The 25,983-nt window shown below is 34.5% G+C and overlaps 2 protein-coding genes across 2 annotated transcripts; both read right to left on the bottom strand.

Moving 5' to 3' along the window:
• Positions 1-11,174: 11,174 nt before the first annotated feature.
• Positions 11,175-14,094, bottom strand: LOC110375302 (multiple inositol polyphosphate phosphatase 1). The gene is made up of 5 exons (XM_021333367.3): positions 13,293-14,094; positions 12,524-12,960; positions 12,336-12,434; positions 11,762-12,222; positions 11,175-11,458 (listed from the first exon to the last, which is right to left on the bottom strand). Exons 1-5 carry the CDS (start codon positions 13,453-13,455, stop codon positions 11,278-11,280), a joined length of 1,341 nt encoding a protein of 446 aa, XP_021189042.3. The 5' UTR covers positions 13,456-14,094; the 3' UTR covers positions 11,175-11,277.
• A 5,734-nt stretch (positions 14,095-19,828) lies between these two features.
• LOC110377243 (multiple inositol polyphosphate phosphatase 1) lies at positions 19,829-23,090 on the bottom strand. The gene is made up of 5 exons (XM_021336047.3): positions 22,842-23,090; positions 21,437-21,858; positions 20,826-20,924; positions 20,278-20,735; positions 19,829-20,022 (listed from the first exon to the last, which is right to left on the bottom strand). Exons 1-5 carry the CDS (start codon positions 22,999-23,001, stop codon positions 19,866-19,868), a joined length of 1,296 nt encoding a protein of 431 aa, XP_021191722.3. The 5' UTR covers positions 23,002-23,090; the 3' UTR covers positions 19,829-19,865.
• Between the last annotated feature and the right edge of the window lie 2,893 nt (positions 23,091-25,983).

Genomic DNA, 25,983 nt, shown 5'->3' with positions numbered 1-25,983 from the left:
TTTGAATTTATACTTCAGCGCGCCATAGTAGGTAATGTTGAAAACTAGGATATAGTGAGTATGGTGATTGAAAGGTATTTACGAAAGTCAACATTAAAATAAACTTCATGTATTAAAACGAAGTCTCCATAATTATCGTCAACTATATTTTTAAATATGTAATCCTGCCAAAAACATTAAATGTAAAAAAAAAAGGCAAGCCTCTACGCAATTCTTCCACCGTAAAAAGTTTTGAGATCGCATAGAAGCCAAGTCCTGTTCAACTTTATTTGTAATAATATAGTAATATTTTGTGACTATATCATTAGTTTTGTTCACATTCCTATAATATTGACTTAAGTAGGTAGTAGGTGTTAAAAGAATAGATAGACTTTATTTAATCTTTGGGGGGCGGGCGTGGTGAACTGTAGATAAGGAAATAAAACCTTCTTAATTCATAGTTCTTCTACAAAAAATTAAACAGACGTTCGTCGCTTGCTTTAGAAAATTGGTAACTTTTTTGTAGAAAGACCATTAATGTTTAAGATAACTTAACTTAACCTAAAACTAATATCGTCTACTCACAAAATCTTCGTAAGTATGCTGATAAAATAAATGAATATACTTAGTGTGCTAATAAGATTAAACCTTTACACTTATATAAGAGAAAATTGTCTTGGAATGTAAGTAGGTACGAAGATAACTAACTACGAATCTTCGTACCTACTTACATTCCTAGAAAATTTACCTAGGTTACCGGGTTACCTTATGCCTTTGTATGCGGAGTGTGTGGGGCGCATAACCCGAGGTGTGACAAGCGTTCCAGAGCGCTTAAGCTTCCTCATAGTTCCGACTTGTCGAGCTTGCATTACCAACATATTTTAGGAGCCTTAACGGCTTCGTTAACAGACTTGCTAATGGGAAAATAGACGGCGATGTAAATTGTCGCCTTCAATTTGTAATTAACAAATTTACGGTGCAAAACAAAGCTGTTCAAGTAACCCTGCTTTCCTAGCCTTGAAAGAAAAAACAAAACTTCATAAAATTAGACAATAATCCTCATAGTAATTTTAGAATAACCAGATAAATACACACATTGTTTGTTTGCATAGAATGTGGGTAATTACATAATTAGAAATAAGAAATTATGTGGGTAGGTTTTTGTAGTTTTCAAGTTATTGACCATTTCGCCTGATGCGTGACGGACTCGTGCAGAATCATCCTGGTAAGTGCATTATATCTTTTTAACATAGTTTACAATTGCTCATGCACGACATTCAAGATCATTTAAAAAGTCAAAGCTAGTCAAAAAAAAAATGGACCATATTAGGAATAATGAATATTTGTTCAATGTGTTTTCACGTTAAAAACAACACGATGTGAAGTATCCGAAGCATTACGACTTTTGCAGAACTATTCCGGCCAGCGAAATCGAAACCATTGTTTGGCTCTCGGAACTTCCACGGCACTGTATTGGTATCTACAAGTCTTAGTGTGGTTCGTACTCCATTTGTATTTGTACAGTAATTAATTTTGTAATAGAATAGAATAGACTTTAAAAATGGATTTCTTTTTTCAGTAGCACATGTCAGCTGGTTCCAGTAACCACTTCTCAGGTATGTAGGTACGATTGGACGGATTTGAAAAAATATTACCTGGTAAGGAATAAATAAAAATAAGTTCGTAAGATTTTCGTGTTCAAGGAAACAAAGATAAAACGGCATACTTTACTATAAGTACCTAGCTCAACAGCAATCTAGTATTGTTAATACCGATAAATTACTCCAGATATTCGCAGTGAATTGGGTGTTTCACTGCGAATTTTACACACTTCCTAGTGCACAAGGAAAAACTTGAAAGCACAAAGCCAGATAACACGAATTTTGATGCAACCACCCGTTAAACATAGTTTGAAATTGGACAAAGAGATTAAACGTCAGGCAAACGCAGTAAAGTTCTTGTCACAATTTCTGGCTCTCATTTAACTTCATGTACTTATAAGACTAGCTTCAGTCTTAATAAAAAATATATAAAAAATGCTATGAATTGAGAACCTCCTCCTTTTTGGGACGTCGGTCAAAAAATTCAGCATTAGGATAATGAGAGAAACATGCCTAATTTGACGTTTAAGAAAATAGGGTCACTTTTGAAGATTTTCATAAAGGTAATACAAACACATGTAACTGAAATTAAGGTAAATATTCTTTGCATGGCGCTTTTATTGGAGACAAAGGGTACACAGTATTTTCTCTTTCAGTAATATACCTATAATAATTTCATTGTAACCATATTTCAAGCAAATAAATAAATTCTAATTCTTACTAATTTAGTGGATTACCTATATTATGCTATACACGGTGCTGTATTTTCTTACTTAATTAACCCTAAATTGATCATCTATTAGTTACTGTTATATTCTCTGTATTTTGTTCTTCCTCAGCTTCAAGACTATCGTATTCTCATGTCCTTCCTAAATTGGTGTAAAAGAATGAGGGCACGGTGTCGGCCTATTAATCTATCTCAACGAGCGGCGCAGTGGTTAAGTAGGTTTCTGAGCTAATGTGTGGATAAATCAAAGATATGGTAGGCTAGGCATAGGGTTCCTATATAAATCACTCTGACATTTTCATTAAGAAAGGAATGTGACGCGACCAATGTTTTGTGGTATGTTAACAAGAAATATTGTAACTTATTTATTTCAAAATCGAAATTGAATCACATATTTTTACAATTAAATAAATATTTTCATTAATTAGATTAAACAAGCCACAATAAGTTCTGAGTCCTAAAATAAATTGAAACGTAGAATGAAACAATTGAGTCTGACCCCTTTAAATAAGCCTAATTTTCCTTCACTTTATATTGTTTCCCGCAATCCCCATTTCTGTACCTACAAATCATCCGACACCTTTTTGAACCCCAACCTTTAATTCAATACTGTTAATATTTAAAAACGGTGATGATAAGATAACAAGGAAAGCAATGGTTTTGAATTGTATGGAAAAACACTAAATAATTAAATAAATAAAATTTGCTGCACAGGTTCATTAAAACATACTTTTCATTATATCCGTCTATCGATTTAAATACTCATCAATAGGATAAGATAAAAAAAATCTGTTTCGTAATAAGTCATTCGCATAAAATATAATCAATGTAACCAAAAAAGGTATTAAATTTTTATTACAAAAATAAACAAACAAGTCAGCTTTTGAAAAATCATTCAATAATAATGACAGGGGCAGAGTGAGGTCACTGTTCAAAGTAAGGTCAATCGATCAGGTTTTGTTAAAATCTATAAAACTAGAAACAAATACCTATTAAATATATAATAGGAATGTGGAATCTAGAACATAATTTGATACTGTTTTCTACTTTTTGTGATTTACAAAAGTCCACTAGACAAGTTATTATTTTTCGTATAAAAATAAATACAGGCGACTCAAGTAAGATATGAAAAAAGCAATGTACCTACTTTTAAATTTTCTTTTGATTTATTTTCATGTTTTGTAAAAATTATAGACAGATAAGACGAACTTACATTCACAATATATTTTATTGTTGTTTCTATGGACGAATATCATGATATCTGGCACCTCGGCCATTGAATTATTTTAGGAATTATTTGGTGTAAAAATAACTTAGCATTAAAAAGGCAAAAAATTACGCTTGCTTCAATTTGTTGACGAGTAAAGAACAACACTGAATTGGCCAACTTATAACAAATGCTGGTGTATCCATGGTTATTTCATTGGTATTAGATCCGTCTAAACTCAATTTATTTTTATCTAAGCTACGAGAGTTGTAAAAATAATCTTATGATGGTCGACGCCCACAAAACCGTGCGTGAAAAACCCAATTTCATAAATTACCTACCGCTCTGTTTTTGTCAACCAGCCTTCACTTAGTGATTGCGTGACAAGGGAAGCCGGCTAATCAGTGAAATGTCACTCAAGCTCCGCCATACATATAGATACATATCACGTTGCTATTTATACATACTCGCTACACTGCAAATAGGACGGTATTAGAAATAAACACAGTTTCATCCTCAAAGCTCACATAAAGTTCCTCGCCATTTTTATTTCGTGAAAAACACTGAAACAACGCTAAGAAAACTTTTATCTTCTGACAATTGGACTTCTAAGTTGAAATATGTCACGCGCGGGTATTATTACGTTTTATCACTAAGTTCGGAACTAAGTTTACACCGTGCATTCTATGCGGAAACCGGCATTTCTCGGCATTATTCTTTTTTATCTCATTTTGTGTGACACCCCGGATTCGCTCCATAAAGTTGGGCGAACTTTATATTCAGTTGTTTGTAACTCGTATAGGTGTCAACATGTGATGCATGATATGATCGCTTATTTTTTACCGCAAACGTCATTGTTCGATATGATAAAGCATTATCTTCAACGACAAACAAAAAATATGAGTTCGTGTTATGCTAAGTAATTCTTCATGTTAATGTAAATTGTATCCGAGCCTCATGCATCTTTCGGCTTGTTTGTTACTCGATGCCCGATGCTAATGGCCAAATGTATTAGGGGAGCGTATGCCTTTTGTTACAATATTTAAATATTCACTTTGTACTGAATATATGCATAGGATTATTATTTCCAACAAGTCAGAATATATTCATTCAGATTACAGATACGTTCCTTCATAATCTGTGGACTTAACACAAAGAAATTTTAAAAACTCCAAAAAGTTTTAGAAATTACCTTAGTATGAATGATACCAAAATAATACCGGACTGCATTTGTGTATTAATAGTGACAATATTTCACAACTTTGTTTCGTCTCCACCCGACATTACAGCTTGATATATGTACAGGACATACGTTAGTTTAAATTACTGCGAGTTTGGCGAATATTCTATACAGCTTTACTCGCATTTCCAGGAAGAGCCGTAGCACTCCATATATCACGGTTGTCTAGACTCCCTCTATATGTCGGTAAGAACATAACTATTAACGTATAGTCACTTACCAGAAGATGTAGTGTCTATTGTTCTAAATAAGTACTATACATTACACTCATATAATAAGTATTATATTTTAAACTGAATTAAATAGAGAAGTAAGAACCGCACAGGCCGATCGTTCATAAGGTCCTGTTTACCAACTCCGAAGTTCTTTTAAATTTTAAACAGAACTACTTTAAAGGACAAAATGGAGATAGCAAGTCATTTCAGTGGCAGGTGGCGACAAATTCAAACTTTTACGGACCGCTGCAGTTCGATACTTCGGTCAAGAGGTAAACAGAAGTTTCAAATAGTAGGTATTACGTCTTTAGAGTCTTCAGACTTCTTTCTGAAAGTATCACACTTCAGTTTTATCCTATAGGTTTTTTAAGTATGTATATTCAAAATTGGAATTACCCATGAGAGGCAAAAAGGCTAAGCCAATTCATCAAGTGGAAAGGCCTGCTTTGAGTGAGGCTCTCAATTCGATAATCCGACCCTTATTGTCAGACATCGTAGGATACCAATTCGGGAGTTGAAATGCATAAGGTATTCAACTACAACGTTGATAGAAAATAATTGATCGTAATATCCTATTGTAAGGATTTTTCGAGATAATTCTTAGAAAGATGCGTAGATATTGCATGCTTTCACGTCAGTTTGAAGAACGGTATAGGATTTGTAGCCATCACTCGGTTATCGTATGCGATTTAACTTCTTGTTCAATCATCCGCGAGCTATGCGCTTAACTTTATACTTTGTAACATATTGCTTTCATTTTGCTTCGAGAGTTCAAAGAAAATTGCTGCATTCAGCCGGTTATCTGATTTATTTCGTATAATCTGTTGCTAGGAATATTTTAAATGTCATGGTATTGTACACATTTTATGGATATGCTTATACTTATGTGGTTATTGATTATATCACAGTAAAGACGCTAATTCATCCTTTTTTGAAGGCTGTAAAGAGCAACTTCCTATGCCCACCAATACCGTTACGTAGTACGGCTGTAAAAAAATGCCCTTTTCATACAAACAAAGAACACAATTCACTTTTGCAACCAAAAGTTTCTGCATTGATTAGGTACCTATATTCTAAGACAATAATAACAAAAGAAACTTACGTAATCCTAAAATATAGGTAGTGTCCGATTAAAATTTTACGACTTGTAATAAAAGTCTAGGTATTATAATTTTATAGGTTCAAATTAAACGAATTTTTCGACATTGAAGAAGGTTATATATATTCAGTTTATTGAACTTGTGACTTATGGTTGAATTTCAATTTTGAATGTTATTTAGCTTAGTTTTTGATGACGGAAACCCATTGCTCTCTTTCTTTTTTCTACCTTCTATTCTATATAGGTCTCTATCTTCCCAATTATCTTTTTAATTGAGTGCTAAAACTGTTCCTGAATGCTACTGTTTACTAGAAATGCAGTGAAAGTAGACGAAGTTTTTAATAACAACCAAGTAGATGCTCTCTTTTGTTTCCCCATATTCGGGGAGGTCCACTTCCCACAACCAAATAAAACGTAGTCTATGTATGTCCTTCCTCAGGCTGTAGACTATGTACTTACCTACCAAGCAAACGTTCGAATCCGTTCAGTAGTTTATCGTCACAGCGCGACAGACAGAGTTACCTTCGCATTTATAATATTAGTAAGGATAGAACGAATATGGATGCAAATCTTGTAAACCAAAACATTTCTCGGAAACTAGTCTGTTTTGATATGCTAAAAACATAAAATATATATAGACTTATAATTCAAGATATCAGTGACCTCTGTTTGATGTGAAGGTCGCATGATAAGTTTTTAAATCGGAGTGAACAAAAAACTTCTACACGTGAATGTATTCTTTACGAAGGAGATAAAAAATTAGCCAAAACTAGTTTAGTAAATATGACATAGAACTAGCTTTTGCCAGCAATTTCACTCGCTTTCCGTGGGAACTACATCCCGTACCTGCATTGAAAGTAGCCTATACGTTATTCTGATACATATGCTATTTTACTGCCGAGTTTTATCAAAATCCATTCGCTAGGTATTCAGTTTTTGTTTAGTAGAATTTGGTTGAAGAATGTTTTCTTCGTAATATCTTTAGGTCTTTGGATCTCGATCTCCAGGTCACGTTTAATATGGGTTATCTATTAGAAAATTCACCGTAGCTGCAGTTGGAATTGTGCCCGGTAGCACCAATAGCCCGCTGCCAGATATTGAAACTTAATGCAGGCATTGTTAAACGACAAGTATGACTATATACAATAAGCTAAATAGAGACTGGGTTAAGAAGGTCAGATAGGCAGTCACTCCTTGTAAAACACTGGTACCCAGCTACATCCGAAAAGCTGGGTAGCAGTGTTTTACCAGCTGGAAGCTGGCCTCAACATAGGTAGTTAAACAAAATAGGTAGGGAAAATGTTAGACACATGATGATGACTATGGATAAAATTTATGAAAATATCGCAGAGGATACCCACCTTATGATTAATTTTGTCTTTCAAGAAAAAAGGATCTTTAATATGATTCGTGTTTTTGTTTGTGACCTAAAGTTGATTTGGGATCAGGATAAATTATGTGGACAAGTTTGAATCTTAATAAATCATGCAACAACGGTTCGAATCGAAGTTCACTGACAGGGGATTGTCCCAAGAACTGAGAGTTACTTAGTTATATATCCATACATACATATATATTATCCATATATCAGAGCACGTTAGGCCGTTGCTCTCAGCTGTGATTCAATCTTAGACAGTCGATGAAATGCTTTTAGTAGTTTGGATGAGCCTGAATTAATAGTCGCTATGGAAATGTATAGATGCAACTACATATACATGACTATAATATGATGCTTAGTTTCTTGATGCATGGTTTTGAACTCCCGCGATATCGGAGAGGATTGCACTGTCTTGAAGCTCAAGGTCATTATCTGTGGAGACGTGACATTTCCCCGATGAGTCCATGCTTGTGTGCGCACAATCCATGCCCTATCACGTGCCTCTCTTGGACACCGTCCAAACGTTGAGATAAAGGCTTCTTCAACATCATATACGTATTTATCGGCACGCCTATTTCGACCACAGCACCACCCAAAACTCTTTAATGGGTCGTTATAGTACATTGGGGTAGGTTCCCGAAGTGCCCACAAATGTTTAAGGTCCAAATAACAGGAATTTTGAACGTTGTGTTTACAATACTTTGAGACATAATAACCGTTGATGATGAACAATGGGACTTTTTATAAAAAGACCTCTAATGTTCAAAGTCAAAAGGTTTTTTCGTAAGTAAAAAAGACTGTCTGTTACGGTCGGGCTTGATGATTTTTCTTGAATTGGGCAGACAGTTCAAACGCTATTCGAATAACATAGGATATTTTTATACGAGTTCATTATGCAGTTCCCTGATCCTCTCAGATGAAAGTGATAGTGAGGGTCTATGGGTACTTTATATTTCAATAGTGTTCCTATATTTGAAATTTTGATTATTTTCATATAAGAAACAGTTTCATTTAGGATCACTTGAAAATAAAACTCTCCCACACACGCTGAACAAAAGGCGCCCGATCTAATGTGAGGGAAAGGATGCCCACTTAATAAACGAATGTCTTTTAAAGTGGCGCACAATTACTGCTTGATGCATGGACGCTACGCGGACTCTGTTTCTCTGAGATAGATTGCTTTAACTTTACGACTTTTTCTTTGCAATCTTCTATCTATACTTACCTACTATTAAAAATCAATTCATCTATATATACTAACATAATAAATAGAAAACATTGTAATGGTTGTTTGTACGCTAATGGCTCCGAAACCGAACCGATTTGAAAAATTATTTCAATGTCGGGTAGAGCTTTAATATATACAAGTAAAATAGGTTATATTTTATCCAGGTGTAGACAGACAGTAGTTCCCACGGGAGGTGGGTGAAACCGCGTGAAAACCACTACTACAATACAAGGACACACTTTTTGAGGTGTTTTTCGTTACTAGAAATTTCTAAATAAACATGCATTGAATTATCCACAACGTTTTACAAAGGACAGTACCCAGACTAATGAAGTTGATAGCAGAAGCAAAGTTGCCAACACAGCACTTCACTTGAGAACCTTTCAAGATCCCGTGGAAGGGGTCTCCCTATGAATGGACTGGCGAAAGCCGCTTGTACTTCACTATAAATGGGTTTTGATCAATAAATAATTCATTATTGTTATTATTCGGTCTGTGCAATTGACTTAAAGAAATAGTAGGTATAATCATTATTTATCAAAAAAAAAAAAACTGAAAATGGAACAAACAATCAAAGCAACAGTAGTGGTTTGACGTATTGCTTGTGTTCAATTTCAGGTTAACTGACCACGAACAAAATTGATTATATGTATATAGCTAGCTATTTCAACAGTTAAAAACCTTTACAATTTGTGTTATTATTGTTTTAAATATGCTTTAAAGTTTCTTCGTACCTATAGGTTTAGGGTCAGACTGAAACAAAATAGTTAATCATGGTACAATTTCTTTATTTAACCACATCTATACTGAACTCTAAAATCATTAACATTATTGCATCTCTTTTTTATAGACTCTCCGAGAGAATAACCTTTTTATGACTGTCTAGAGTGTTATGTGTATTTGAAAAAGTTTTTACAAAACAAGTTATTAAAATGAACTTGTAGGAATGCTCTTAAATAATAATTCCAAAATCTATTGAACTTTATTGTTTCTTTTGTGTTGTTATGGATGACTGCATAAAAAAATTGATTTAGAAAATAGACAACTAAGTTCACATAAAGGACAAATCATATATTTTTTATATTCCTTCACAAAGCCAAAAACATAAAATTCGCAAAAATAAAAAAGATAATTGATAAAATCAACCTTGCTCGATTATAATATATGTGTATACAGTAAACAGAATAAATATGAAGATTCTTATAAGGTCAACAGAACTAGCGACCTTTGAATTTTATTGAAATCATATGTTATTTGGTAAATGTAGCAATATTTTGAGGAATGAGCTCGGATGTGAATGACATCCATATAACAGTATTTGATGGCTAGGTATAACATGCACTTTTTTAGATAAAAAAAAACAACTGACTTTCCTAATGTTATTGTTTCTAGGAAGAGAGAGTCTAACCAAGGGGTATTGGGTTGCCCGGGTAACTGGGTTGAGGAGGTCAGGCAGGGCAGTCGCTCCTTGTAAATCACTAGTACTCAGCTACATCCGGTTAGACTGGAAGCCGACCCCAACATAGTTTGGGAAAAAGGCTCGGAGGATGGAGGATGGATTGTTTCTAGGAAGAGACTTGAAAAAATTACACTTCAATGCCTAAAACTCACATTAAGATAGAACCAGACTTTTATGGTGAAACTTTCCCACAAGTCTACATAAATTGGAACGGAATAGCTTAGATAAAATTTTAATGAAAGGAAGTCATTTCCATCACGAAATCTCTCCGAATGATCTAATAAAGGGCCCTAAAACCAACCAAACTTAATTAAGGCCATAAACCATATCATATCGCGATGCTTAAAAAAGACGTGCCGTGTTTGTAAATAAATCCACGCTTTTCCAAAACTTTTTAAATATGTTAAGCAAATTAATTTGCCAAAATTTGGAAGATGGTCTACTGTTTGAGGCGAGCGATAGTGCACTGTATTTATATGTTAATAAAGTTGTATTTTGTTTGTTTAGAATGCACCTTACGTATGGGGTTCTCAATCTACGGAGGCGGTATTCAACCCCACGCTCTCGAGATTCGTTAGGCGAACCCGCGCTAAGTGCTTAAGTAAACTTGAATTAAGTATTACGATTTTGTAGAATAGACGCAGCAAATGTGCGGTTTCGATGTATTTCTTAGAATGCATCGTGTCAGCAATGTCAGGCTTAATGAAGTTCTAACAATGCTAGTATTTGGTATTTTAAGTTAAAAGTAATAATTGGTATCAAAGTATATTATGTAGAAAATATGGCTCACACTACGATCTAGTATATCGTTATTTTAAATTCGGGCTTATCTTATAAATTGGTCAGTATCGGCACCAGCTCAGGGTGTCTCGATATTTGACATTGTCCAGGGCCATCACCATCGTTGCCATAGTAGCCAGGGAGTCGCTAGATCGCCTTCAAAGAAGCAGATAAAGCCTTGTTAAGAATTGGGTCTATATTTGAGTACAGGTTCATTTATACTCACCTATTTCTAGCTATGGCAGTCGAAAAACAAAAAAATAATAACAAATAAAAATTTATTTGAAACTTCACATAGATATAGTCGGAATAAATAGGCGGGCTTTGTCACAGGGCATAATCTTCTTATAATCGTAATTTAATCTTAATCTACTGTAGTCCATTTAAATTCGCAAACGTCTACATTTGTGTTCAAGAATGGTTTAAATAATTTCTGGAACTCCCACCACGAACAGACTCCTTCCTTGCATAGTTCTAGTAATGGCAACTCATTCCAATATAGGGCGACGTTATAATCGTAGTCAATACTGCCGTAGGAACTGCACCTAAAATCACACAATAAGAGGCTGAAATATTACCCTTTTTGTTGGCTCATAAATAACAAAAACTAACAATGTATGTGATTCATTAAAAACATCAATATACGCACAAAATTGACGATAACGTGAGAGTATGTTTTGACTGACTTTTGGTAGATACGTATGAATGTATAATTGTATGTATATTCAAACATAAACATGATGCATTGTAGCCTAACAGGATATTATGAGGGACCGGTTTGAAGACTAGTATCTACGTAAATCAATTAATCGAGTCGTAAAGCTAACATCAATCTTATGTAAACATACCGGTATAAAACTCCAATCAGGTTATTTGCGAACGGAGATAAAAATGTACTTCTCCATTTTCTGTAGATATCTCTATGGGTCCCCATGAGTGGGTGCGTGTCATTATGTAGATTAAGCGCTACTAAGATCATATCCAACATTGTGGCATGCGTAACGTATGTCACTAATGTTTTGCCCCTGCCTCTCTTGGCTTCTTCAAACTTTGTTAGCATATCAGACAATGGTATTTGACCAAGTATTTTAGTGTATTTCGATGCCCCATACCCATTCCTGTAGTAATGTCTAATGTCGCCAATATATTCTAGAACTTGCAAGTCCTCCTCAGTGAATAGAGCACACCAAGGACTAGGTTTGTTGTTGATTCCTTCCCAACTATAGCGGCATAAGTCGTATATAGCTGTGATATTGTTGCTTGTTAAATCCACATCAAGGCCTAATTTCCTTATGAGTCGTTCTTTCATCTTAAAAAATACAAAAATAATTATTACTGATGTCATCAAATAAATAAAACTAATCGACAAAACCGACGACATTCCAAATTGGAAGTGGAAATAAATAAAGGTCTCATTCATACATTCTGATATTCAGCAGTTCCCGTGTAAACAACTTCTTCAGCATAAATATTTGGATTACGCCGGACGTCTATTTGATATCTTCCACACGACGCATACGGCTAAAAATAAGACAGGCAGTTAATTGAGACAACACTAATTGGTATTAAGTGATAGAATAATTAGCTGAATACTAAAACCTTCAACTTACTGCAAGAACGCTGTAATTATTTTCAGCCTCACTGATAGTCAAATTATAAGTAGTGAGACCTTCATTAAACGCTTTCGCACTATCAGTCATTCGGCTGCCGTATGCTGTGAGAATTTCATAATCTTTGTTCTGGATTTCATTCAGTAGCTCTGGAAAGGCTTCCTTAAACCGTTGAGCAATATTTACAAGCTCTTGATATCCTTCAGCGTCAATTTCGTTATGTCTTACAAACATATCTGTGTCGACCTCCCAATTTTTGATATTCTCAATATCTTGCGCACATAGCGTGCTGTTTCCCATTTTGTAACTTGCTATGATCTCGTCTCTATATGTAAGGAATGCTTTGATATCTTCTGCAAACTTTGTGCTTGGGTTTCGTTTCCCGTGTCTTACAGTCACCCAGATACTGATGGGTTCACATTGTTTATTTCCAAAATCTAATTAAGAAAAAGGTCATTCAAACATTAGTGAGCTAAACAAAGTACAGTAGATAATAGTAACTTAAGATACTGTTCCAAATTCACCTTCATAAAAATAGAAATACTCCTCAAGTCTTATGTACATCTTTTATCTTCCGCATGAGGTACATAATTTAGCGGATTAATCATAACATCAAACGTAACAAACAATACTACTTACACATTTTTACAATTCGTAAGTATTGTATTATATTGGAACAATTTGAAACCGCTCCACTTTCAGAAATATTCCGGAAAAATAAAGGATGCAAAATATTACTGGAACAATCTTAGAATAAAACCGAACTTACCTCGCAGTTTTGCGATTGAATCCCTTATATCGCCTCTAATAATTTCGTAGGGAGTTTTACTTGAAAAATATTTGTATTTGCACGCATTATTCCAGTAGCATTGGGAGGTAAACACACATTTGACGCAACACCAAATAACTATTATCGATATTAAAAGTTTCATATTGAATTATCACTAGGATTTATCGATACACTACTTTGAACACTACACTCAAGTTAGACTCTTCTGCGGCAAATAACAATATTTAAGCAATTCTGCCCCTTCGTTTATTGACATGATTGTATAATGATATAATGAGCTCTGCAGCATTCGGAATTGCTTGCTTTAAATTATTCATTAAGATATTTTTTTATCTGCGCTACGTAGAACCCAAAATTGTGTTTTAATTAAATACATGGGTTAATGTAAGCTACCTATATAAAAAAATGCGGAATCAATTATATATTCTAAATGTCTTAATATAATTTCCGTGAAACGAATATATCTTTGCATAAAATATTACATAGCTAGGTTACATCTAAGTCTTCAATTAATATGAAATGGCTAATTGCCATAATTTAAGACAATTACTTAGTTAATATATAGTATGAAACTACTTGTACTTGTGTGTCACCACCGGCAGTTATAGAAGATAACTAATGAAGGTCCTAACTCCAATCCAAAGTCAAACGAGTTTTCAAACACCTTTTTTTAAGATAATACCGTCAATATAAGACACCATAAAACATATTATACTCAAGTTTTTTGTAACACCTAACACGTCAAGTGAAGTGAACGTTATCGTAATGTTACACAGAATAACTAAAATAAACATAGTTCCAGAAAGTATGTCAAACAATAGGCAGATAAAAAGGGGTGACCTCCGATATTACACACTAATTAACAGAAATAATACAACAGTATTATGTAAAAAGTACTCTAAATACCTATTTAATTAGCCATTTATACTTTCTCAACGCTTTATTAAATCTATACTTATTTATAATATAAAGACAAAATGTTTTTTGTTTGTACCTTAGAGGCAGCGAAACTACTGAACTGATTTGAAAAATTCTTTCACTGTTGGAAAACTAGGTACACTATTTCCGTGGCAGAGATTCCCCGGAACGCAGGAAAAACACACAAAAATCGATGGTTATATAGGTACAAAAATAATTTGAAAATATCCTGTGACTGTTGCCACCAACAGATTTGTATGAATAGTCTCTCGTTCCACTAGAACGCAATCTATACATATAATAAATCTGTAGAAAAGTAATTTTTGTACATTGAAGAAATTGACAAAAAAAATAGCCAGCATGTTAAAGGATAACTAACAGAACCCATTTCCATCATTTTTGTCATTTTTGTCTGTTTATCTGTTTGTTCGTTCGGGATTCACGTAAAATCTACGAATTCAACGCAGACAATGCTTATATACAAAAATTTTACGTAACTTGGGGTATTACTTAGTTTTTGTTTCATCGAAATCGATTCACTCTATCAAAAGATATGATTAATTTTGTGAATTCAAGATGTAAAATATTACGACACGCAATCTGTTTGTCAAAACTGCACATTTGAATGTTGTACTTATATTAGTTGATCGGCCTATTAATCTTTACACAGAAAATCACACCTTCATAAGTAACTTAGGAAGAAAAAAAAATGAAAATTTTGTTTAGCCAAGGTTAAAGTAGCTCCATCTGTGGTAATCTGTGTTAAATAAAATACATAAAATTTGACAAAGGAGCGAGGTGGTAAATGACAACTAATTACCATACATTCTTTATAAAGGATTATTATTTCAACAGATGGAGTTGTGTATTTTCCGTAATTCACCATATTTTAACACGTAGTGTCATTTTTCGATAGACATTTCAATAGTGTTTGTCAGTTTGCCGTGCCACATCAAAATCCAATTATAATTATTACCTTGATGAAAGGAAAATTAATAGTTCTCAGCCAAATTTAAAACGGTGCCATCTAAATAAATTTTTGAACATTATGTCAAAAATGATGACTTTAGTATAACAATTAATTATCATTTAAAGTTACAGATGGAGTTCATATCAGGATTTTTTCATAAACATAGTTTAGCTTATCTTCCACTAATGTGGTGGCCTTAAAACAAATTACTTTGAGTGAGTAGTATTAAGTAGACCTTAATTATTTTTTCTGATGCAAAATATGTAAACTTAATCCTAGAAGAAATGAGGATCTGTCTCTCGCAAGCGCTGCTAAGCGTGAGGTAGGTAGGTAATGTAGGATTCTGTAGCTTTAAGAACAAGCCCAGATACAAAGTGCAGATAAGAAATGGGAGCTTTCTCGATTTAATACCATACACACGTAAAATGCTTTATGCGTCTGAAAACCAACACATTGCGCGTCGCATACCAGAGACATGCTTACTTTCAACTTCTGATCGCAAATACGATTACGATACGGTCACGATTACGAACAGTCTCAGTAGGACCCGAGCCAAGTCTAAAAAAACACCTTTTATATAAAACTACGTTTGATGTCATTCAATCACAAAGACAGAATTGTTTTCTGTTGAAAATCCTATCCACCTGTATCCTATCCTAATCCAGCATGCATTGCAGGTGTGCATTGCACAAAAACCAATGGTATCCTATTCGAGAAGTCAAAAGAGTCGACCTGCCAACGTCAGCTTCTGCGCTAAGCAAGTGTTCTTAATAGTACCATCAGAATTACATTCATTGTTGAATGAGGTGAATAAATTTTCAGAAACCGCAATAACAGTAGGAGCCAAAGCATATGATCGCTTCATAGAGCTCTGATTGGCCCCAGGTGACCAAGTCAGGTCTGATTTGTTCGTTCATCAGATCTTTGAAAGTGTTTCGGTGGATACTGTCGTCCTGTGTGACACGAAATATGGTATATAAACGTCTTCCGCAAGAGCGAAATTTTCCCGGTGTGTGCGGTAGTGACGCACAGTATACAACACTTATGTTTCTTTCGATTTGCTGGCTCCACCAAGAAATGACAAATTGCAAGCGTACATTTTGAAAATCTTGGCAAAACTGTAGGTTTCAAGTACGAACTCGGGCGTGAGTAGCGCGGGCGCGCGCGTGCGTCGCGTTTTGTTGCCCTGCGGCATTTACCTACACGCGCCGCTCCCTTGACGTTTAACTGCTAAGGCGTTTAGCGGGCGGCGGGGATAGCGGGCGAAGGGTAAGAACGCAACTCGAGCGCCGCGTGCGCGTGCACATGCCGTAGGGCAGCAAAACGCGACGTTCACGCAGCGCGCTCGCGACGCCCGCGCTACTCACACGCCCGAGGATCGCGCACGCCTAATGTGGGGTCAGCCTTACCATAGTGAGTAAGTGCACAGAAAATCCCCGTCACACAAGTGTTTCTCCCCAGTAGTGAAACTATCCTACCCTATGCGCCTGCTGATGATGATGACACATTTTATCATCCATCCAGCTATTCCCCAACTATGTTGGTGTTGGCTTCCAGTCACCGAATCTGTTTGAGTACCAATATTTTGCTTGGAGCGACTACCTATCTAGCTACCTTCAATCCAGTCAACTACACAAGACGATATCCATGGTAAGACTGACAGACTTTCTGGCTTCTGATTAGTCGCAGCAGCTGCAGAAAATGTACAAATGACAGCTTTGTTAGACTCAAAGCATATAGACATAGATTATAACTGTTTCCTGTGAAAATTATTTACGCACCATACGTTATAATTTTCCAAATTGGCTGACTGGATCCAGAGATATTCACAACGTCACAAACTTTACTTCTTTTGTTTAGATAAATGGTCACATCCACAACACAACCTTGATCATTGAATCTATGCGACTGCTAAGTGCTAATCCTAATTATACTGTCACGTGAAAGAATGCACCTACGGGATAAGTAGTATTTTGACTATTCTATATTGCCCACGCAGACGAAGTTGCGGGCAACAGCTAGTCTTGTAATATTATTCTTTTCTCTCGTGTGTTCTGCATCTAAATGAATAAATTGAACAATCTTAACTTTTCTTAACTCTTCAGTTTTTTCTTTATTTATTTGTTACGTTATTATAAAGTTATTGAATCAGATCTACGTAAATGTAGGTAATTGGTATGGTATGGTCAATGAATAATATCGAAGATTTTTTGGCATATCTTATTTTTTCATTTATTTTTTAAATATTTATTTTACTGCAATTTTCCTTTATACTTTAATGTATAAAATAAAAGAAAACAAAACATTTTTCCAGCCTTCGAGTTTTACTAACGAGTCCCTGATGTCTCCTGACATGTTCGTACCGAGTTTTACTTGAAAAGTACTTGTACCTGCATTTACAATTCCAAGAACAATCTAAAGACATCAGATTTGTATGAAACATAATAGCGTCATTATGATAATATATAAAAGAAAATTAATTTCCACAGTATTTTTATGCTCTATTTAACGCAAGTCAATAATGAAACGTATCGAAATTAGCTGGTAAAGTATAAAATTAATTGTTCATTAATCATGGTTTGGCACTGAGATGTTACCTTCTCGTGGATGCCATAGGACAAATGGCATGAAGGACAAAAATAATGTGTTGATTATATTTTACCTATACCTACTATTCAATATAAAGCATAACCTGATAAGGAGAATAAAATGTTACATAGTTTTAAGTAAGACAAATAAGTCATAAGCGTGTACATATAAGTATCGTCGTTGGCCTAGCGTTCTACAAAGAAAACACAATTTAATTAACTTTATTCATCAAATAATTCACTCGCAAATCCCTTATATCCATGATTCGACGTCATCATCCTTATAATATGAAGCTAATAAATATGCTGTAAGACACTTATGATGTTCACGGGAACCAATTAGTTTCATCTCTGTAGTTCTAACTAAGTTCGCTGTTTCAAAGTTTTGACGCGATCCGCACCCAAATGAAAACGTTGGCATTTAACTGAACTGACGTGTTGACAAAATGACTTCAAATATTTGCCGAAGTATAAATATCTTGGCTTATTATGAACAATGTTCGAGCCTTCTTTGTTTATGAAGATATGTATATTTTAGGAAGATATATTTTCTGTGAACATATTTTTTTCTCGCTCCAGTGCAGTTCGTAGACATTATGATTACCAACCATCTTGAGCCACACGCATGCATCAGCTACCGCCGCCATCCTCCAGTCATCGTCGTTGATCAGGCTGGTCGGAATTACCATATAGAAGAGCTGATACCTAACTCTGTGCCATCACTCGTTATTCTAAGTAGTTTAGGAATGTATGAGTCGAAACACCTTGATTATTCTTTTTCCTGTCTTTTCTTACATCTACTACCTACATTGCTAGAATAAATAGCGGCTTAAAGCCACACGGACCACGCAAGGCTAAACTCACTTGCCGTGGTTAGTCTATAGATGCGTGATCATCTATGTCAGGGATGGCTAACCGCCGGCATGCGCACGAAAATAACTCAAACACGTCGACAAAGAATAAAATCATAATTATAATTTAACTCCTACATTGCAGCAACTGAAGTTATAATAACTTTAACACCTATTAAACCACTTAACTGTGTTTGGTGCAACAAAATTGACGTGCGTAACTGCTTCATTATTTAAGAATTTACTAACATTATCACATTATTTCTGAGCTGACAGGCTACAAGGTTTGGCTTTAATGTATTTTCCAATTGATTTCTAAGTGAGCATAATTGTTTGCACGTAGGCACTCATTTGTTTTTTTTCTTTTCTGGTAAATACTTTTGGTAGATATTGTTATTACAAAACATTTTTTTTGTAACTGCATTATTTACGTCCACGTCGAAAAAATAAAATAGTGAATTACGACAATGGTTAGGTACTTTATTGAGTGGAACATAATTTAGTCTTAGGAGATCAAAAGTAGTTTATGTACTTCACCTTGTCATGTAAAAAGTCAAATACAAAGAATGAAGAAAGGTGTGATGACTTTTACTACTCTACTTTTACTACAGGTGTACATTTTACATTTTAGTCAGCTTTACTTTTCAAGTTAAGTGAAAACGAAACAAAGGTTGAGCGAAGGACAGGATGCGCTACTTTCAGTGCACTCACTACAAAGTATGTACTATTCATGTCCAGTTTCATTGCTTTCGGACAGATGCAGAAAATGGCTGATATAAAGTGGGAGAGGTAGCAAAACAGTGTCTGTAGGTAAATGCCATTATGATAATTATAAATGTTTAACTCAATTTTAGTTTTTAAATAACTACCAAATGAATAACACCAATTTCATTGAGGTAGGTGTATAAATTATTGTTATGGCCTTCCGTTTGTATGCGTAATAGAAAACTAGCATGCCTAAATATATACTAATTTTAAAACTTGTCCTCATATTAATATTCAATGACAATGTAACTAAATTACCTTAGCACTAAAATTGATTTTAATGGGCATCATAAATTAGTTAAGTTGCTATTCGATACTATTATACTTACTGCTTAAATTAATGTTTATAGATCTCTCTCATCATGTAGCCATTGAAGTAAGCGTGAACTATGCTTAAATAAATAACGTTATTTGTTTTGTATAATAATATATTTAAGTATAATAATTAAACATCTAAAAACTACTCATTATGACAAAATTCTGTGTTTGTTTCTGTGAATGGAGATAGTTTATCTTCAAACTCTTGCCAAGTACAAACGCCTTCTCTGCAGATTGATTGCAAAGGTTCTTCGTTGAAGTAGAATACAACGTTGTAGTCATCTACTGCTTTGTCACATCTGAAAGTAAGGTTTACGGTTACTTATAACCTTGAAAATGCAGAAAATAAAATTTTAATATAATTTTAATGGGGCGTTATTATCAAAATAATGAAATACTATTTAAGTTTGAACATAATGTTTCCTGCCTCTCACAATAACATAAATGATTTACTTAATTTAAACATTTCACACTATCGAAGAAACGTCCCTTCAATATAACCTGAAGGTTGAAGTTGCAATCATGACCAAAGAAATAAAACACTAGATACTAACTTGTTCAGAACGGCCATTAGGTTGGAGGAAAATACTGCTAGTTTGCTACTCCTCCACTTTCGATCGGCTTTGCGCTGGGAGGTGGATAGAGGCTCATCGTCTTTGAACAATTGAAGGGCTGTGTACACCATATCCATCATAGTAGCATGCGTCACATAGCTTGTAATCTTCTTTCCTTTCCCGCTTTTCGCGTCCTTAAAACTTTTGAGCAAGTCGGTCAAAGTAATCTGACCAAGTAGCTCGTTGATGGGCGTTCCATAACCACTTTTGTAGTAATGCCTCAAGTCAGCTATGTACTCCAGAACTTTCAAATCTTGGGTCGTAAACAGCGCACACCAAGGACTTAATTTGTTTTCAAGTCCTGAAGTCGTGTACCGGCACAAATCGTACAACGCTGTTATATTCGTGTCAGTCAAAATGTAATTAATACCCAGACGTCTCTGGATCCTGTCTTTTGACTGGAAACAAGAAATAAAAAAATATAATTAAATTAAAAGGAAATGAGAAGAAAAAGCGCGCACATTACAGAACAATAATGTGATACTTACAGCCAAATATTCCGAAGAGCTCAGATACCTAACCGATGGCGCGTACGTTTCTGGATTGCCTTTTACATCAGTAATATATTTTTTGCACGTATCATAAGGCTGAAATATAGAGTTTGTTTTATTAAAATTACAGAAATGCTTTTTTCTAAAGGAATTGCGGCTTTTGGGAACTGGTTTAGGAACTTTTGGTATTTTAGTAATTTGATGTCCTCCTAGTCGATTATCGGCCACGGTGCCTGTTCTCATATAAGGAGCCAACTGTGCAGGACTTATTACTGTGCACAAGCATTTGCGCAGACATAGGTGCACTCGCTATTCCCTCACTCTCATAGGCAGATGGGAAGGTAAACTGACACGACGGGAGAGAGATCAGGCGCAGGACCGACATTAACGTACTCTCCGGAGCACGGGTGTCTCAATCACCAACTTCCAGGCTCCGGGATACTGTGTGAAAGTTTCTAAAACCCACAAAGCGATTTCGGTCCGACCCGGGAATCGAACCCGAGACCTCGTGTTCAGCAGTCGCGCTTGCGACCAATGAGGCAGTTAGTAATTTAATTGAGTTGCGTAAACTCAAAAGTAATTCTTTGTAGAAAAATAATAATACTCACAGACAAAATATCGAAGTTAGTCTTGGGTGGTTGTATAGTTAAATCCTTATTGCCTAAGCCTTTAACAAAACCTTTAGCACTGTCTGCCATCCAAGCTCCTTGTGCAGGGCGGAAAAGATAATCATGTTGGTCAAGTTTCTCCAGCAATTTTGGGAAAGCTTGTTTAAATCTTCGCCCGATACCTTCCGATTCCTGATAACCCTCTTTGGTAAGTTGGAAAGGCTTATCAAACATTTCCATATTAACTTGCCAATTAAGTAAATTTTCAACATCTTGAGCACAGAGCGAGCAGTTCCCTTTATTGTAGCTAGCTTCCACGTGTTCTTTAATGACTAGAGCTTCCTTCATATGCTTTCCGAATTCTGTACCCGGGTTTCTTTGGCCATGTCTAATTAAGCCCCAAATGCTTACGGGCTCACAACCTAAAAATAATAACTTTAAATATTACTTGTTGCTATTTTGTCTAGCGGCCTTTCTGTTGTTTTGCGCACCAGGGATAATGTCGCTGATGTCAAAATGCTATGGCTTATATATATTCTAATATATAGAATATAATATATTATATAGAATATTGGGAACGGCTGTAACTGTACAATTATTTTGATTACTTCTTGTTTGTTTATAAAACAATACGAACTTGTAAACTATTACGAGTATGTGTGTATAATGTTTGGGAAAGGAAGCGGGGACTGGTGTTCTTTAGTATTCCGAAATTAAATAAGTATGTATTTAATCAGTCTCATCTCGACCTAAATTTATTTGTGTCTTTAGTACTTTGACCTTGGCCACCTAAATCTTTTAAGTATATTATCATAAGTACACAACTGTCGATACAAGCACGGACAATAACTATAATATTTTTTCATTATATTTTTTCTTAGGGTTCTTGCCGTATAGGTGTCTTAGATCTATCTTCTATCCTATCATCTTCAGAGCCTTTATGATCCTATTGCATGTCTCTTCACATACAGAAAAGGAATGAGTTCATTCACTTGGATTTGTGATTCCAGACTTTAAATTCAGTATTCTCAAGATGTTTTCCTTCTACTTCACTTAAAAAGGCAGTTAGAAACTTTCATGACCTGTAATCGAACCCGACTGAGAGGCAGATGTTTCAATCACTAGACCACGACTTATAAGTTGATTGAACATCGTTTAGCATATATTTATAATTTTTTTAAACCAACTAATAAATCGTTATCATGTCTACTTAACATAATTAGGTTGACACGTGTTGCTCCGTTTTCGCGGCCATCATTCATATTTATTTGTTTTGAAAGTTCAAGGCCATTTAGATTAAGAGTAGTAGTAGTTTGACGTAGTTCGTGATTTTTAGCAACATCCTTTAAACATACTAATTTTGTATATTATTTACGACATAAAATATAAGTAAAATGTAACTTACCAGTAAGTTTGACCACAGAATCCCTTATATCACCCCTCACTGAGTTATAAGGAGTCTTGTTCGAAAAATATTTGTATGGACAGCCAGTGTTCCAAAAACAAAACGTGGAGCTCACAGTTTGTATAGAACAAATCGCTAATACAGTAAATAGGAGTTTCATTATGATAAATATTTATTCTAATTTCGAATTTGATATCACTTGGGTACAGATCTCGACCAATGCTTAGCGGCTACTAAAGTAAAATATTTAAGACCGCGTCCCATGCAATACAGGTTGTGACATTTTATTCGTAATGCATTCATTCATTTTGTTTATAGATTTTTGATATGTTTGTTGCATCGATGATACAGGTAGATACAATGTTGGCACCTTGAATACATGAATCATAATCTCGATAATCTTCAAATGTCCTCAACGTCGTCGTTTTATTTGATTAAGTACAAATTATGAGGCATTTTCTATAATAAAATTACCACAAATTGATTGACTGACTACTTTTGGTATATTTGGTAATACCTATTAAATCATTATGTAGTCTACCTACAATGTTTATCCCTATTTTTTGTACCGATTATATTTTTTTCGATAGAAACATAAGGTAACCTTTATTTACCTTAACATTTAAACATTTCATTTTAGTTTGTATGTTTAGCAAGGTACCAAACATTTCCTGGTGTTCCAATTGTTATACGTGTTATAAAAGTAAATTAAGCATAAACATGATCTACATAGCATGGTTACATCGAGTAATGCGGTAAATGATTGATGAGATAATAACACTCAACTGGCATTTTATTATTAGTTAAATCAGCTTTTCCGCGCCTTGAACATCCGAGGTAAACCGCTGCCAGCTTACCGATACATAAATTCTTAGTTATCTTTATGAAGTCATTAATACCTTAGCCTTATCCTCAAAGCAAAAATAAATGTAAATAGTAGATATTTTAGATAACCCTTCCTCCGTCCAGCAATAAAAAAAGTAATTTGTTCCGACAATCGTTATTTCTGCATTTTATTTAAGTATAATGACTACGATGGGCAATGTTTGCTATTGCAGAATTTTGGTACGCACTGAAAATCCGAGAGGAAAACCCACCTGTGTGAAAGCTCTGTAGGTAACTACTAGTAATACTTACTTACTCGTCGTATCACAGATATGCGCAATCTTATTCTCTTGGTAACCAATACACGTACGCTATAATCAACTTATCCAGATTGGTCCCCTCCTACGTCGATAAAAAGGACAAAATCAAAGGAAATGATAAACAAACATTGTTGGCACAAATATTTTATTTTCTCAACTAAGTATATCATCATTTTATGTATTAATAGGACAGCAATCTTCGCTCAAAACTACCATCGTACTTTGAGATCTTCGATAAAACTCGCTCTTTGCAACATAATTCATACCTATTCACATCTACATTATTTTCTTACTACATTTTTTAATTATCAATTCCTAATAGTTGAATATAATCACACAGGAATAGATGCATGAGCAAAAGTTTATTCAATATAATTTATTTTTATATTTTCTCATCACTGTCCTATTAACGGATATCTGCCCAAAGTACACATTAATTTTAAATATAATACCTATAAGTCATTCATATATGTACAATAATATACAGATAAAATATTGAATAACCATTCAATTTAATTTCTAACATTAAATTGGCGTCTCTTCTTTATACTCGTAATTATTACAACAAATAAAATCTAAGGGTGGTGACTGACTCAGTTATTTAATTTTCTTCGTTTCGAGATGTTTTCTGGTCGTTTAGACGGGAATAACTGGGTTCAAATTGAAAATTACTCGGATGTCGCTCACAGTTCATTATTCTCGGATTGTGATATTATTTTGATTCGAAACTTGATTTTATATTATAAATAATATCCATCCATAACTGAATTCCTCACAGTTGCCAGCTAAACACTCGTAATGTTATTTTTTTCTCATTCTTATTGTAGTAATTTCGGATAACAATAGTAGTGATAGGTATTTATGACAAATATTATCGTTCATTTTGTGTCCCGTTTTGCGAAGAAGGAAAATGTAGACGTTATTTTTCCCATTCATTTTGCTTTGTTTTGATTAAATTGGTGGAAGCTTTTGCGACGACTTAGCTTATCCTAATATACGCTGAGTGTTGTAAATATTATATCTGTCGATTGATAAATAATAGGTATAAAACTGAACATTACAGTAACATATTATAAGTTTTTTTTTTAAGTCATGAAAATTACAAAACCAAAATTGCCAGTGAAATGTAATCAATATCTCATTATTATACTGTTTAAGCTTTAAAGCGTCAAGCTTTAAACCAGTCATTAAAAAACAATCGAAACCCTTTACTTCTTTAGCTGAAACTTTTCTGTCGTGTAAAGTGTGGAACGAGTGACGTCACGTCATACGCTCGTCAACGTCAACTGACGAGCGACGCAATGTGAAGTCAGACTTGTGATAACTGATGTCAAGTATACGTCAAGACATCAATCTTTCGGAAAGCAGTAGCTACGCAGTGGCTTTGGTATCTTTTCGATTTTGGAGACTATCCGTCAATATTCTTCATAATAGTGTTATATTTTGCAGGAATAATAGATTCACCTATAGATATATATCTGAAAAAATATTAAAACAATAATTCGACGAAGTCACGAGTCAGTCACCACCTTAAAGGACAATGGGCACAAATATATGGGACCTGGTATACCCCACCAATAGGAATGTCATATATATCATTGGATAGGCCTTTTTATGTAGAACAATATTTACTATGACAGCTTTGCTGAAATGTTTGTCCGTTCTGAGATATAGATCAAAAACTGTGCAAAAGTTAGAACTAAGTAATCTATTGATACCTCAAGTTTTTAAAGGAAAATCTAAGAACTAATAACTTTAAGTCTTGTAAGAAAGAAAATCAGATTACAGTATTGATTAGCATCAGTTTTAAGATTGTTTGTTATCTATATCTCAGAACAAACAATAGAACAAAGCTGTCATAGTAAATGTTGTTCCAGTTAAAAAGACCTATCCAATGATATGTATGACTTTCCTATTGGTGCGGTTTCTCACTACGCCCAACATCCAGTTGGTACAATAAAAGGTTGAAATGCTACATAATAGTAACAATTATGGAT

Source organism: Helicoverpa armigera, chromosome 4 (assembly GCF_030705265.1).
Source record: "Helicoverpa armigera isolate CAAS_96S chromosome 4, ASM3070526v1, whole genome shotgun sequence".
In the NCBI taxonomy this organism is placed as follows: domain Eukaryota; kingdom Metazoa; phylum Arthropoda; class Insecta; order Lepidoptera; family Noctuidae; genus Helicoverpa; species Helicoverpa armigera.
The sequence above is the reverse complement of the archived record's forward strand: the minus strand, read 5'-3'. Positions and strand labels throughout refer to the sequence as shown.

Coding starts and splice junctions, on each gene's coding strand:
- LOC110375302 (XM_021333367.3), bottom strand. CDS start 13,455: ATGAAACTTTTAATATCGATAATAGTTATTTGGTGTTGCGTCAAATGT. Junction 12,223..12,335: donor GAACTGCTGAATATCAGAAT/GTATGAATGAGA, acceptor GTATTTTTTAAG/ATGAAAGAACGACTCATAAG. Junction 11,459..11,761: donor CTGATTGGAGTTTTATACCG/GTATGTTTACAT, acceptor GTGTGATTTTAG/GTGCAGTTCCTACGGCAGTA.
- LOC110377243 (XM_021336047.3), bottom strand. CDS start 23,001: ATGAAACTCCTATTTACTGTATTAGCGATTTGTTCTATACAAACTGTG. Junction 21,859..22,841: donor TTCTGTGGTCAAACTTACTG/GTAAGTTACATT, acceptor TATTATTTTTAG/GTTGTGAGCCCGTAAGCATT. Junction 20,736..20,825: donor GCTCTTCGGAATATTTGGCT/GTAAGTATCACA, acceptor TCTTGTTTCCAG/TCAAAAGACAGGATCCAGAG.